The sequence below is a fragment of the Oncorhynchus mykiss genome, chromosome 5, assembly GCF_013265735.2.
Source record: "Oncorhynchus mykiss isolate Arlee chromosome 5, USDA_OmykA_1.1, whole genome shotgun sequence".
Lineage (NCBI taxonomy): Eukaryota > Metazoa > Chordata > Actinopteri > Salmoniformes > Salmonidae > Oncorhynchus > Oncorhynchus mykiss.
In genome coordinates, this window is record NC_048569.1 from 26,221,004 (window position 1) to 26,235,047 (window position 14,044).

General features: G+C 41.6%; 1 protein-coding gene across 2 annotated transcripts in view; it reads right to left on the reverse strand.

Moving 5' to 3' along the window:
* The window catches only part of LOC110523504 (syntaxin-binding protein 1), a 40,804-nt gene extending 29,974 nt beyond the window's left edge, over window positions 1–10,830 (reverse strand). For both annotated transcript variants that reach the window (XM_036977143.1, XM_036977142.1), the window contains exon 1: window positions 10,673–10,830. In XM_036977143.1, coding sequence (XP_036833038.1) covers window positions 10,673–10,709 — 37 coding nt within the window. In that variant the 5' untranslated portion in view covers window positions 10,710–10,830. The remainder of the gene's footprint in view (window positions 1–10,672) is intronic.
* Between the last annotated feature and the right edge of the window lie 3,214 nt (window positions 10,831–14,044).

Below are 14,044 nucleotides of genomic sequence, written 5' to 3' on the forward strand. Positions count from 1 at the left end.
ATGTCTCATAACAATTTTATCTCAGAGATCTATGGGCAGTTCTTTGGATTTCATGGTATAGTTTCTGCTCTGACATGCACTGTCAACTGGACCTTCTTTCTAAATCACGTCCAAACATTTGAATTGGCCACAATTGGACTCCAATCAAGTTGTAGTGACGTCAAGGATGATCGAAGGAAATTGGATGCACCTGAGCTCAATTTGGAGTGTCATAGCAAAGGGGTGTGAATACTTATGTAAATTAGACATTTCTGTATTCCATTTCCAATAAACTTGCACACATTTCTAAAAACATGTTTTCACTTTGTCATTATGGGTTATTCTGTGTAGATGGGTGAGAATGTATTTTATAAAATATATCCATTTTGAATTCAGGCTGTAACACAAAAAATAATGTTGGAATAAGTCAAGGGGTATGAATACTTTCTAAAGGCACTGTATTGGACACCATTTTCTTTCATATTTATGTTATGTGCCAAGTGCTTTTAGTGGTATACAAAGGTACCCACAGTATCAGATAAAGAAGTAATTGGACACGGAGCTAAAAGCCACAAGAGACGAGCAAATCCACAATGCTACGCAGATCACTGCCTGTGTATTAAATGCTGTCACTGGAGGGAAGGTCTCTGAAAGCATCATGTCTACTCTATCTTACACTGTAGCTAGCAAAATGGAGGGCTGCCTCCACCAATGAGTCAAAATGCATGATGAAATACAGCTTGTCTATTGCCTTCTCATGCAATTCCATTCCAAAATGGACTGAATCTATTTTGACTCCATTACAAGTAAATAAAGAATCAAATGTATTATCCAAAAGAAAAGACACATTTTTGCTAGATGCTAAATTCATTCTCTGAACTTAAAAAAACTACAAATTGGCTCTAGTTCTTCTCTGCTGCAGTATGAATAAACTCATTCCATTGGTCATCTGTGGATCAGGCCAAGTAGGGCCATGTGTGTGTGTGTGGCGGAGCCATTATTAGCCTGATCGCTGTTGTTGGCCATCTGGCTGCAGTATTGGGATAAATCCATTTAGGATGACTCTCTTTAACATTTTGCGGTATCCCCATATAAAAACCGCTAAGCCCTTTGGCGCAGTAGTGCCCAACATCTGGGCATACACAGAGATACAGATGGATTATCACAGATTAAACAGGCTGTGTGTGTGAATGTGCTATGTGGAGACTACCGGGCCATTCAGAGAATGAGGGGGATTTGTTGGTTAATTGCTGCCGATAGTAATTTGTAAGGACAACACTCACATGATGACTAAAGGGATAGCTTACCCAATTTACTACATGACATATTGGTTTCCTTGAACCCTGTACACAGTCAAAGGACAAGGTCATTTGGGTGGACTTTCCCTTTAAGCACAGACCACTCAAAGCCAGGGGGTTAGGTCTGTACATAATACAGCACTCCAACCGTAGATGCACTGATGTCATCATGATGTGACCTCGGTAGGGAAATAGTCTAATCTTGCAATCTTTGTGGGGAATGGCAGAGAGTGAATCCAAAGTGAATCCTTGATTCAGCTTGTCTATTTCCAGCTCTTTCTAGGCTATGTCACAAGAAACTGTCAGCAAACAGGATGACAGAACTGTAGGAGCACAAGGGATATCCTTCTCTCACTTTCCCTTTTCCTGTGTCCTGTGTGGTTCTCTTTGCCCTCCTATCTTCCCCCTCTCTCTCCGTCATACAGAAACAAAAACTGCCAGTCCACATGACTGCACATAGACATACAATTAAGTTAGAACCAAAATGGCTGTTTTTTTAAGGGCATGGGGTACATACATGTATACTCTCTCTGACTCCCTTCTCCTGAGCTGAGGTATGTGTATGTAAATGACAAAGAGACTGAGGGATAGCCAAAAGACAAACACCAAGATTAACAAAGCACATAGGAGGAAGTGGAAGTGGAGGCTGTTCTGAGATTGTTCTGGCTCTTCCTTGACCCCTGTGTGGCATAACAATGCAGTCCCATAGCAGGCAGACTGAGAGGAGGGAAGGAACCTGAACAAACACAGTGGAGCAGCTGTGTCAACTAGCAGAGTAGAGAGGCTAACCGGAGACACGCAGGAGTCTCCTTCAGATAGGTCTGGTCATATGCTACCAAACATAAATAGTAGAGTTATACAGTATGCAAGCGTTCTGCCCCTGAACAAGGCAGTTAACCCACTGTTTCTAGGCTGTCATTGTAAATAAGAATTTGTTCTTAACTGACTTGTCTAATTAAATAAAGGTTCAATTAAAAAATATATTTGTGTAAAAAATCAGTCTGTGTCTGTGACCAGACCAGTGTATGAAATTGTCCATTGTGGGATGGGTTGGAACCAGAGCTCTTTCTAGGTGAATCAGGCATAGCTGTCCTCAGCCTGATCTGTGTGTCACTGTAAATACGAAATCTATTTGACATCTCAGAGTTGTTCAAATTAGGGGGATACATAACCCTCACCTGAATCTTGATACTGACTTTTGTCTTCCAAAGTAGAGCAGAGAGAATTGGAATGGGTTAGACACATACAGATGATCCCCAACCATTCACCTCACACAGGAAGGCAGTACTCTGTGTTCACAGCATACTGAACAGCTGTCGCTTTAGCAGCCTAGCATTAACATCAACAATAACATTAACATCAACCCATACCACACTGCTAGGCTAACATTAATCCATAACCCATACTGTAATGGTAGGCTCCAGCAGGAGTCACTCAACACACTCTTCATACAGATAACCAAAACAGCGTAACATAACTAGCAGAATATCAGACCACTATCCTTTCCACTTCCATATGTTTTGGTATGAAACATTAACCCCCATCAAAATAGATATAAATATGGTAAAACAAAGTATGCTATTGCTTCTAAGCAGTATAGTAAATTGAAGCAGTATAATCATTCATAGACAGACTGGGGCATTGCCTGTTATTTCTCAGCCTTTATTGTAGGTCGTAAGTGTGCTTAGCACAGGATAAGCCTTTTATCCACACAGGAACAATTAGTCTCACTGAGAGGCTGGCTGGCTGTATGTTGTGTCATTGATGTGTATTGGTTTTGTCATGGTTGTGCATTGGTTTTGTCATGGTTGTGCATTATGTCATCCACTCCTGTAGAATCCTCAACATTGACCCCAACAAACACACAGCTTTCGCTACTCAACACTGAGACTTTCCCCCTTTACCTTCCTATTCTCCCTTGGGGGTTGGCGACTACGATTGAGTGACCCATTTTCTCTGGATATCAGCATTAGTCCCCAGGGAATGTAACATCCCTGCTCTTGAAGGGAAAGGTGGCCATTTTAGCAGGACACAGCCCCTCTCATCTCCCTCTCATCATCAGAACCATACTCTAGTCCTGGAGGGCACACAGCAGGAGGTACATTCACTCTTAATTATCTCAGTTAAAAAGATTAGGATCTTGACTGATTTGGTCCTCTGACATTTCGGATGGCTCTTGAAAAGACAAGAAGAGAATAGACACATTTGGTAAAATAGTCATATTTGGTTTAATTTTGCCCTGTTCATACTACATTAACAATACTAAACACAGTTCTAACATGTATGTAATAGTGTGGATACGACACAAATAAAAAACAGAGGAGAATGGATTCTCAGATGTAGATATTGACTACTGCTCTCCCTGGTATGATCCTCAGTAACAGAAGGAGCAGAGTGTCTCAGAGTGCCCTTCCACAGACTTAGCCAATCACAGGCAGCCATGAGTCGACAGTACCTCAGTCAGCTCTGTGAGGCCAGCCTGCCGTTACGCAACCTCTTGTCTCTCACAGCGTCACCGCAAAACAGATTCCAGATCAGCTAAGAGACATCTCAGGAGAACTGAACAGGAATAACAAGCAAGCAGCGACTACTCTCATCCCCATCTCAGACTGGGTCAAAGGTTGTGCTGTCAGAGGCTGGCTGCCGGTCATGACCACTTTCTCAGAGCAGGAAATGGATGGATGTGAGTGTGACTCTTTGCTGTAGCCACAGCCAGTGGGAAAGGGACAGGGTATTGTGAGAGGAAAAAGAATTCTAACATTCTAACGAACACAGACAAGATGAAGACCACGAACAATCCCTCACATAAATACTGTATTCTTATTGTGTTGAGGTAAAGTATTTGTCTGCCACAAAAATCTCTCCTGGTGTCTGGGAGTTATATTCCATCTATTTCTTCATTTTCCTACAACACAGTGTAATGACAGACTAGAGCAGGGTTGGGCAACATGCAAGCCTATTGGATCTAGCCCGGGCGAGGTTTTAGCACAAAAAAAAATACTTGATAAATTCACCTGCAGATACATTTCCCTCTATGTTTGAGTTCATTTTCCCCCTTATTTGAAAGCTGTATTTACTGACTGCAGTCAAGTGCAACGTTGAAGCAATTTACAAAATGCCTAGTCTAGTGCTGAAAATGGCAGGCAGTAAGAAATGTCAATGGAGAAGCAAGTGATGCATTGCAATGCCGCAGGCTGCTATGTCCTGGCAAGATCAGTTAAAACAAGGTTTCTCTCTCTCTGTCTGAAGTCTGAGCGGATTGTGTGCATGCGTAAGTGTCTGGTGTCTGAGTCAGGAGGGGAGGGGGGCTGTGATAGGTGAAGGAGCTCTGCAATCTCATGAGGTCTGAGGTACGAGGGCTTAATGACTCTGCACATCACCATCTTGATGAAATCCCTTCCCATAAAGCAATAATACTACTTTCCACATCACTTCTCCTCCATCACTCGCTCTCCTCCTCTTCCTTCTGTCATTATCCATCTCTCCCACTGGCAGCCTAATCTGCATTCTGTGATGTTGTTCCTCTCTTTCTTCCGCAGCAATGGCAGTATTGGCCGATGCTACTTGGCCCTGCTACAGCAAGCCTCTTGATGGTCTCTGGTGCATTTGGATGTTTCTATGTTAAGTATGAAAATATATAATAAAATAAACATCAAAATGCACCAGAGACCATCAAGAGGCTTGCTGTTGCAGGGCCAAGTAGCATCGGCCAATACTGCCATTTAATTTGTATGGTGCTTTTCGCTGCAGAGGAATCTCAAATCTAAATACAAGTCTGTCTTTGCTGTGTGTGAGTGAGGTCTGCTGGAGAGTTGAGTGGGAGGAAGGAGGAATAGTCCCTGCCAGTGCTGACACAGCAGCAGTGCTTCTTAATCAAAGAAAATGGGATGTAATTATTAATGTTCATAATCAAGACTATTCTAATCTAGCATATAAAGAGGGCTAGTCTGTGTCTAGAAAGTCATTAGAAAATATATTAAATGTTGGGTCTGTCTGTGTGTTTACAGTGGCAGGCTGAGGGCACTGCGTCACACAATGAACCCAGCAGGTGTGTGTGAGGCTGTATCCCTGTCAAGGTCAGTGTGTGTGTGAGTGTGTGAGTGTGTGTGTGTGTGTGTGTGTGTGTGTGTGTGTGTGTGTGTGTGTGTGTGTGTGTGTGTGTGTGTGTGTGTGTGTGTGTGTGTGTGTGTGTGTGTGTGTGTGTGTGTGTGTGTGTGTCCATCCTGGTGTTGGCCTGGGCTGTGCAGCTGATGAGTGCTTGGGATGGGTCAATGAGATGTACAGTAACTCCCTCTCTCCCTATACTGCGGAGCCTGGTCAACCCTGAAGTCCTACATGGTGGTGAGCATCCTCCCTCCCTCCTTCCATCCCTCTCCTCTCCCTGCATGGTCATCTCTCTGTCCTTCTGATTCACTTTGGAATCACATCTTAGCAAGCCTCGGAAAACCCAGGCTTCTCGCGTTCTGTTGTAGTTTTGGAAGGATGGAGCCGCAAGATCTTAGCAGCAGTCACAGCCCACATGGGGATGTGGGGTGCTCTTGAACCATGTTATTAAGAAACTGAGTGATGTCCACTGCAGACTATTAAAACCACCCACTCAAGCAGCAGGGACAATGAAGTGGGAGAAATACTATGAGTCATTGGGTAGGATGCAGTCGCTTGGGTCAGTTGGGCTACTGTGTCTCTATCTGGCATGTGTCACACTGGATTTACAGTCATGATCACACTACTCCCGGTTTCCTCCTCTGTACTGTCAGGCTAGTCTCTTCTCACAGCCCATGTACTGTCAAGCTACCTACACAAGCCTCATATCACACCCTGTGGACCTCAGTCTGACAGAAAGGCTAGAATGTAAGACAGGGCCATTGTGATAAAACTGAAATGCATGTTTTAGGCTAAGTATTTCCAACAAGTAAAAGATCAAGACATGACAGAATTGAGAGCAAGATGTGTGACATCCTTCTTGTCTGATCCATATAAAGTCAAACATAAACGTATTACATTTTACATTTGAGTCATTTAGCAGATGCTCTTATACAGAACGACTTAGAGTAGTGAGTGCATACATTTTCATACTGTATGAAGCACAGATGAGACTGGGCACAGACAGCACTCTAACCCCTGCAATACCACTGATTCACTATAGTGGCAATAAAAAAGAGAACAAAGAGATGGTTTTCTGTTGCAGAATGCTGCTGAAAAAATACATTATTTTGTTGAATGATAAAAATATAGGCTACCATGCATTCTCAATTATTTTTAAATAAATTCATTTTAAGGGCAGGTAATGCAACTAGAATCACGTATTCTCTCTCATTTCGTTTAGAGGTGTAGGCAGCCTACAAATGAATGTCAAAATGTAATTGACACATCTATGGACTTTGGCCTTTCATTCCTATCGCTGGCCCTATTTTGTAGTCTGCTGCTTCATGGAATTGATGCTCACGATCATGAAGGCGGAGGGAGAGAGATATAAACGCTATACGCTGCCCATCCCCCTTCAACAGAGGTTGCTACTGCGCGTGCTGCAGAGGACCCGTGGTGTATCGCGTTTTACTGCGTACATTCCCGTTGTAAACCAATCCGAGCCAATCTCCTCACCATCAACCCAGTTAAATAGCACGCAGGTGCTCGATGCATCCCTCCCTGCCTTTATCGACATGCTTAACTCGCAGGCTCTACCAAACAACAGTGCAGTATTCAATATAAAAAGTATAATTAATAAGAAAAAAAAACACACAAAATAACAATAAGTATGAAATAAGAGAAGAAGCTATATACAGTGTCAGTACCTAATGTATAATGTGCAGGGATACTGGACTATTTGAGGTAGATATGCACATGTAGGCAGGGATTAGGCAGGGGCAGATTGACCATCTGGCAATTCTGGGAAATGTCAGATGGGCTGGACCATTTTTTAGTTGTGTGGGCTGATCGAATTTGACACACAAAAAAACTATGTTTTTATATAAAAATAAAACAATGAAAAAGGTGACATGGCTGGCAGCCCATGGTCCTGTTAAGATGATTTAAAAAAAAGATTTCTGCCAATTTCTCTGTTATACGAATCTACAGTACCTAATACTTTTTTATCTACTTTGCAACTACTTAGCATGTTAGCTAACCCTTGCCCTAACCTTAACCTAAGCTTAACCCCTAACCCTAACTCCTAGCCTCGCTAATGTTAGCTTAACATTAGCGTTTGCCACCTAGCCACCTACCTCATGTTAGCCACAACAAATTGGAATTTGTAACATATCATAGGTACTGCAAATGCATAACATAATGTACAAATTGCAATTCGTAACATATCATGCGAATTGTAATTCGTAACATATCATATGAAATGGATGATGGACATCCACAAATTGATACATAACATACCAAACGTAATACGTCTGCCTCTCTGTCCAGGTTGGTAATTTGGTAGGCTAACGTGATCAATAGGCTATCTCTTGAGAATCAAGCTATTGGGTTCGTTTGTTGAATATTCTTTGCATATCTAATTGCACTACCATTACTGATAGTAAGTAGGCTTGTGGGCTATGCCTACACATCCACAATAACCTCTGGATATAAATCCGTTGCTGTTGATGTCACCATTATCTGATAAGAACATGTTTAATCTTTTTAAAAAACATACATTTGGTGAGCCTTTAGGACAATGCCTCACCCCGTAATAAATCTGGTTTGTGTTTAAGATGCGCACACTTGTTTTTGTCTGCAGTTTTCGGTTTGGCTATTTGTCTGAGCGAACCACCCCTTCAACGCTCGCCCCTACCCGCACCCGGTGGCGCCCCGTGACTCCCCCGGCAAGATGCCGCCCGCCCTGGGCTGCTGCCATGTCGCCCGTACCTAAATCCGCTATTGATTTTTGTATTAGTGAATATATAAATATCTTTGCCAAAATTCGTAATCTCTCCCATGTCTTATTCGACTAGTATTTTTTTAAAGTGTAAGGATAATAATTCAGCCATAGTTGTTCTGAAATGTTTATTGCTTGCCTACATTTTACTCCCTCTATGTTTAATATAACACACATGCATTAATTATTAATTTATGTTGCCTACGTGAAGTTTATTCTATAGAAAGTATTTGACTCTGTGTGTCACATAACTGTGTGTCACACTAGCCACAACATTAAGGAAATTAGAAGGGGGGGGGGGGTTCTGGCAGGGGGGAGATATTCGGCACAACACCTGTTATGTTTTGCGTGATGATTGTGAGGCGTTATACAAATATGACAAGGACTTCAAATAGGCCTATTACACGTCAATGGAACTGTAGCCTACTGTTCAGATGGCTTAAATGGAAACTTAAATTTGGACAATGACTGTAGGTCTATAATCGCTCACATAGCCTTAATATTAACTCCAGCATAATTAATAATTTCTTGCAGTATAATGATACACCAAACGTAGGCACAATTTTGATTTGGGAACAGCAGTAGATAAATATGATTTATTTATTTCAGCATTTTGAGAGAATGCGAATGCGTTAGATGGGCTACCGTCTGGTGCTATCTATAGCAGAATCATGAAAGTTGATAATAGTATTTCAACCAATAAAATATGCATCCATGCAGAACTGAAATCGTATCAGAAACATGTAGTGTCGTTTTCAAATCGTTATATTTCTTTACAACCGGTCAAACTGATGTCATTTGGAAATTTTGCACTGAAAATCTGTGACAGTGAAAACTTGATCCATTCTATCGATTTATGACATAATTCCGGTGAGCAGAGGTTTATTTAGTCCAATGACTAAAGAAAAGCTGCATGTATCTAATTATAGACAAGTTGACTAACAAATAACCTACCAAAATGTAGGAAATGATAAGTAGAAACATATCTAAATCAGGCAAAAAAACGTTACGCCTTCTCTGACTAGCCTACTGCGCATTTTATATATTAGCGGATTAGGGTCGTGTTCGGACTCAGATTTTCACTTTACAACATATAGTCGGACGGTTGCGGATGGGTTAACAATTGCGGGCGGGTGAACAAACGGCTGACCTGCGCACCACTAGTCCACACATTTTGCCAGATGATTTGTGATGCTACACTCTTTAAAAAAGGGTTCTGGATTGAACCAAAAAGTGTTCTAAACTTGCTTTGTATATGGCACCCGTAAACGTTCCATATGGAACCCATTGGTTCAATATGAATCCATTTTGGTTCAGTCAAGAATAACACCTGAGATTCCTACACAAGGGTTCTATATTGAACCTTTAGTGGTGCAATACGCTATATGAAGCAAGCAATATAACCATTTTTGGTTTTTATCCAGAACCTTTTTTCCTATGGGTGTACATAATATTTCGTTTGAACAGTTAGAGAGATGTCTCAAAAGACCCTACATGACCATGGCCTGCAACATTCATGGACTTCAACCTCCAGGGGATTGGGCAATAGGCCTAGTGACAGCACTGTCTGAAAACAACCATCGATGCTTATTTTGAAACCATACACCGATGCTGTTTCATTAGGCTTCAACTGCTACTTAAACTGCGCAAATGATGCTTGTAGATCGTGAGCAAGTAGGCCTATGAGTCAAGGCGCATTGCCTCTTATTATACGCGGATAAAAACACCGTAATATCCGTATTCGAAAAGGTGTGTTAACATACGGAATGCGGATTTTTTCTGTTTTTACTGTCTATTTCATTCCTGTCCTCCATATAGAGGACAGCTCACCCTCCGCCATTACTCTAATACTGCAGACCAATAATATCATGATGTTTAACCTTCATTTTATTGTTTGAACCGTTCATGCTCTATGCAGCGTATTGCACTGGTGATCCATCATAGGGGTGAGGCATTTCTGAAACACGGGAATCTCATAAACGCTCTAGACGCAGCTCTCCTGGGTGGAGAATATTCATTTACGATCCATCTAATCATCAATTACATGAAATTATGTAATTTATCGGCCTACAACGTTCTACTGTGCAGTTAACATTGTGCCTCAATTTAAAAAATCAATGGCCTGGAATAGCATATGGTTTTAAACGTTGTGTAATGTCACTCTACTGCCGCACAGTTTGTATTTTAATTTCAGATTCGTAGTATGGGCGTATCTGTGTCTTTCTCGATCAAAGCACCTTTTTATGCAGAGTTCGATTTTTCATAGTTGATAATTGGCCGCGGCGCGTTCAGATTATAGCCTAATCCGTCGAAATTGTAATGCGCATCAGCATCGCTGTAGCAGAGAAATTGCACATTTATAGGTCCCTGGCTAATGCTATAGCTCCCTGGCTCATGCTATGGGTCCTTGGCTCATGCACATCACCACTCTGTCCGAGAAAAACGCACAGTGCATCCCATCGATGTGTATCAATGGATGTTCAATTTATATAAAATTGTCAATAGGCTAAATATAATAAGGTATTCTTACTTTCACCAACCACCGCCTTGAGTCCTATGGGTGCCATGATGCTCTTGTGTGTTTGACCGTATTCTCAATCTCTCCCTTTGACTCCCTCTTTCTCCCTCGCAGTATTCCTCTCGTTTCTCTGCTCGACCGAATGTGCACACCTCACATCGCTGCAGAGCTTCGAATGGAGACGTCACTGCTTATCTCTCCACCCCCATATCAGTGGCTACATTAGCCAATTACATTTATAAAAATGTCATTATTATATGTTTTAGTGGAGACCCGTCATTCAGGGCAGGTGGGTCAGAACCACATTTTTTAGCATGTTATTTTTACATGAATACATTTGCAAACATTTCAGTTTGCAAACAATGTAAAAAATGAAATTATTGTTGAGTTTATACAGTTGCATACAAACATGTTCTCCTTTTTGCTTTCTTGAGTAAGGCAGCAACAAAATGCAGGTGTTTCAGTCTAGCTCACTGCTTTTTATGGTGGTGGGGCAGCCAGCAGAAAATACAGAGTGTAGGGGTTGGTAATATTCTCTAGTTGTGCAGTGATTGGCTCAGTGTTCTGTCACTCATGGGGACCCAATGTCACTTCAAAATCTATGGGGAGAGCTCGAAAATTCAAGCCACTTGGGTGCTGCCATAGAGTTTTATTAGAAGTGCCCATCCAAGAAGGCTCAAGGTCATAAAGGTCATAAAATGACATCAAATCACATTATTCTACCGTAGCTTTGATTGGACTGATCATGTCAACATCATACTTTAAAAATCTTAGCTAGCAAGCTAGACAAGCAGTCATCATCATGTTTCACGTCGACAATCTACTGGCAAATACTTTTCAATCCTTGTCATATGGAGATAAATTATAGATAAAACATTACACAACAGATAAACATTACACAACAAGTTAGGAATTGCAAAGTCAACAATGAGTGGTTTGGAAGGAATCAGTGGCTAACTGCAAGCGTTGCAAAGCAATCACTAGCCTGCTATTCAGTGGTGTGGGTGTGTAGTCCAAGTCTGGGGTTAAGTGTCTATTCCCAGGCTTAAAAGGATAAACATTCACATGTCATGGGCCAGAAAAAGTTGAATACATTGGCCATGCTATCAATGCAGCATGACTTCGGGCGGCATTCAAAACAACTGGAAACTCGGAACTGGGGAATCTCAGACTTCAATGAGTTTAAGACAACTGAGAACTCTGAAAAAAACTAGCTCCGACTGGGAAAATACATTTTGAAATGTCCACAGTGACCACCGCGCCACCTTCCTGTTCAAGTGAGCACAAAACAACAAGGTGAGTCCAAAAATGTATTGTATGTTGCTGCATAATGATGTAATATGCCAGGGAGATGTTGTATACTGAGCGAAGAAATTAATGCTAAGTGTATGTTGTGTAGTAAGCTGTTAGTAGCCCATGTGCCTAACCCTAATAATGTAGTCCCTTTCCCCTTCATAACTTAGCCTAGTGTTCTGACTTGGTGGTGCACATGTAGCCTATAGCCTGTTTTATAGAAATGTAATCATTGAATATTGTAAGAGCTTTCATTTTCTGCTTATATGCCCTCTATATTTATCTTACGGTTCTGACTTGGTGTACAGGGAGAATACTGTAAGAACGCCCATGTTCTGAATTCTGTCGCTGAACATTTCAAAGGTGCTGAACAAACATTTGTTTAAGCAAGTCAGCCATATCAGCAAGTTTTTTTTAAAAGGCAGTAAATTAGGCTAAATGTACTGTTTCGCTGCCAGTCAATGCTCCGCTGACAGCCAGGTGTAGCAGCGGTAAGGATTCACTCCATGGTGCTGAAAATAAAGCTCTGCTGTTGGGAGAGCGTTATGTAGGCCCTAACAGTTTGTGGGCACGGTGTGTCACAGTTATAGTGCAATTAATGCAGGCCTGGGCAAAGGACGGCCCGGGGACCGGATGCGGCCCATGACCTGATTCAATACGGTACGCGGAATCATGCTCAGATCACGTAAAGAATTTACAATGGTAAAGTTTTGAAAAACGTATTTGTTATTCAAATTAAAAGCCCAATGAATGCCAGCCTTTGTGTAATGATTTAACTCCCATCGCTTGTGGGACATTTACTTTGAAGGCACATATAAATAACAACTGCACGAGGACAGACAGTGACTGGCAGACTGACACACGTCACAGTTATGAATAATAGTTAGCTAGAAATTGTGCAAAAATTAGTTTTTCAAAGATTTCAAAGAAAAGGAAAGTAGACAATGAATGTAGGGTGTTCCAGCAAGAGTGGACATCGAAACATGTATCTATTGAGGTATCAGGGAAAGCTGTGGGCTTAGTGTGCAAAGAGAGCATCGTTGTGTTGAAAGACTACAACTTGTCCCGACACTACCAGACGAAGCATGTAGAGAAATATAGCAATATGTCTTCTGAGCAGAGGACAAGTGCATCAAAAGAGTTGCTTTCTCATTTGCAAAAGCAGCAAGGACTTTTCACGAAACTGCATTCAGCAAATGACGGAATTGCTAAACATAGCAAGCCATTCGCTGAGGGCGAATGCATTAAATAATGTTTAATTGACTCTGCAACAATACTTTGCCCCGACAAGAAACAGCTGTTTGAAAATGTTTCCCTGTCAAGACGAACAGTGACACATCGTGTCGAGGACATCGCAGAGGATATGGAACAATATTTGAAAGACAAGGTAAAGGATTTCATCTATTTCTCCTTGGCCCTGGATGAGAACAAACTTGACAGGAAAAAACGTTGGCCTTTTGTAAAGGATACAAGATGAAATAGCTGAGCTGAACCCAGATCAGAAAATTATTTTCCTGCATTGCATTATTCATCAGGAGGTGCTCTGTAAAAAAATGTGTTCTGAAAAAGAGCCATGTTGTGGATCCAGTCACTAAAGTGGTAAACTTCATAAGAGCAAAATCTTTAAACCACAGGCAGTTTGTCTCACTGTTGGAAGAGACAGAGTCAGGTCATGGAGATCTCCCCTACCACACAAACGTGAGATGGCAGAGTTTGGGGAAGTGCTTAAAACGGTGTGGGACCTGAAGTTGGAGATTGCTGAGTTTTTGCAAATGAAAGGAAAATATGGATTTCCTTCAACTGCAAGATAAAGAATGGTTGGATGATTTGGCATTCACCATGGACATCATGGCCTTCATGAATGAACTGAATTCCAAACTACAGGGGAAAGGCCTTTTTGCACATCAGATGTACAGCCTTGTCAAAGCTTTCAAGGGAAAATTGCTCCTCCTGACCCGCCAAGTAGAAGCCAACAATCTCACCAACCTTCCGACACTACTAGTCTGTTCCTTATCAGATGACCAGCGGGAGAAGTATACATTGCGGATGCGTGCTTTGAAAGGTGAGTTTTCTCGTCGTTTTGAGGATTTC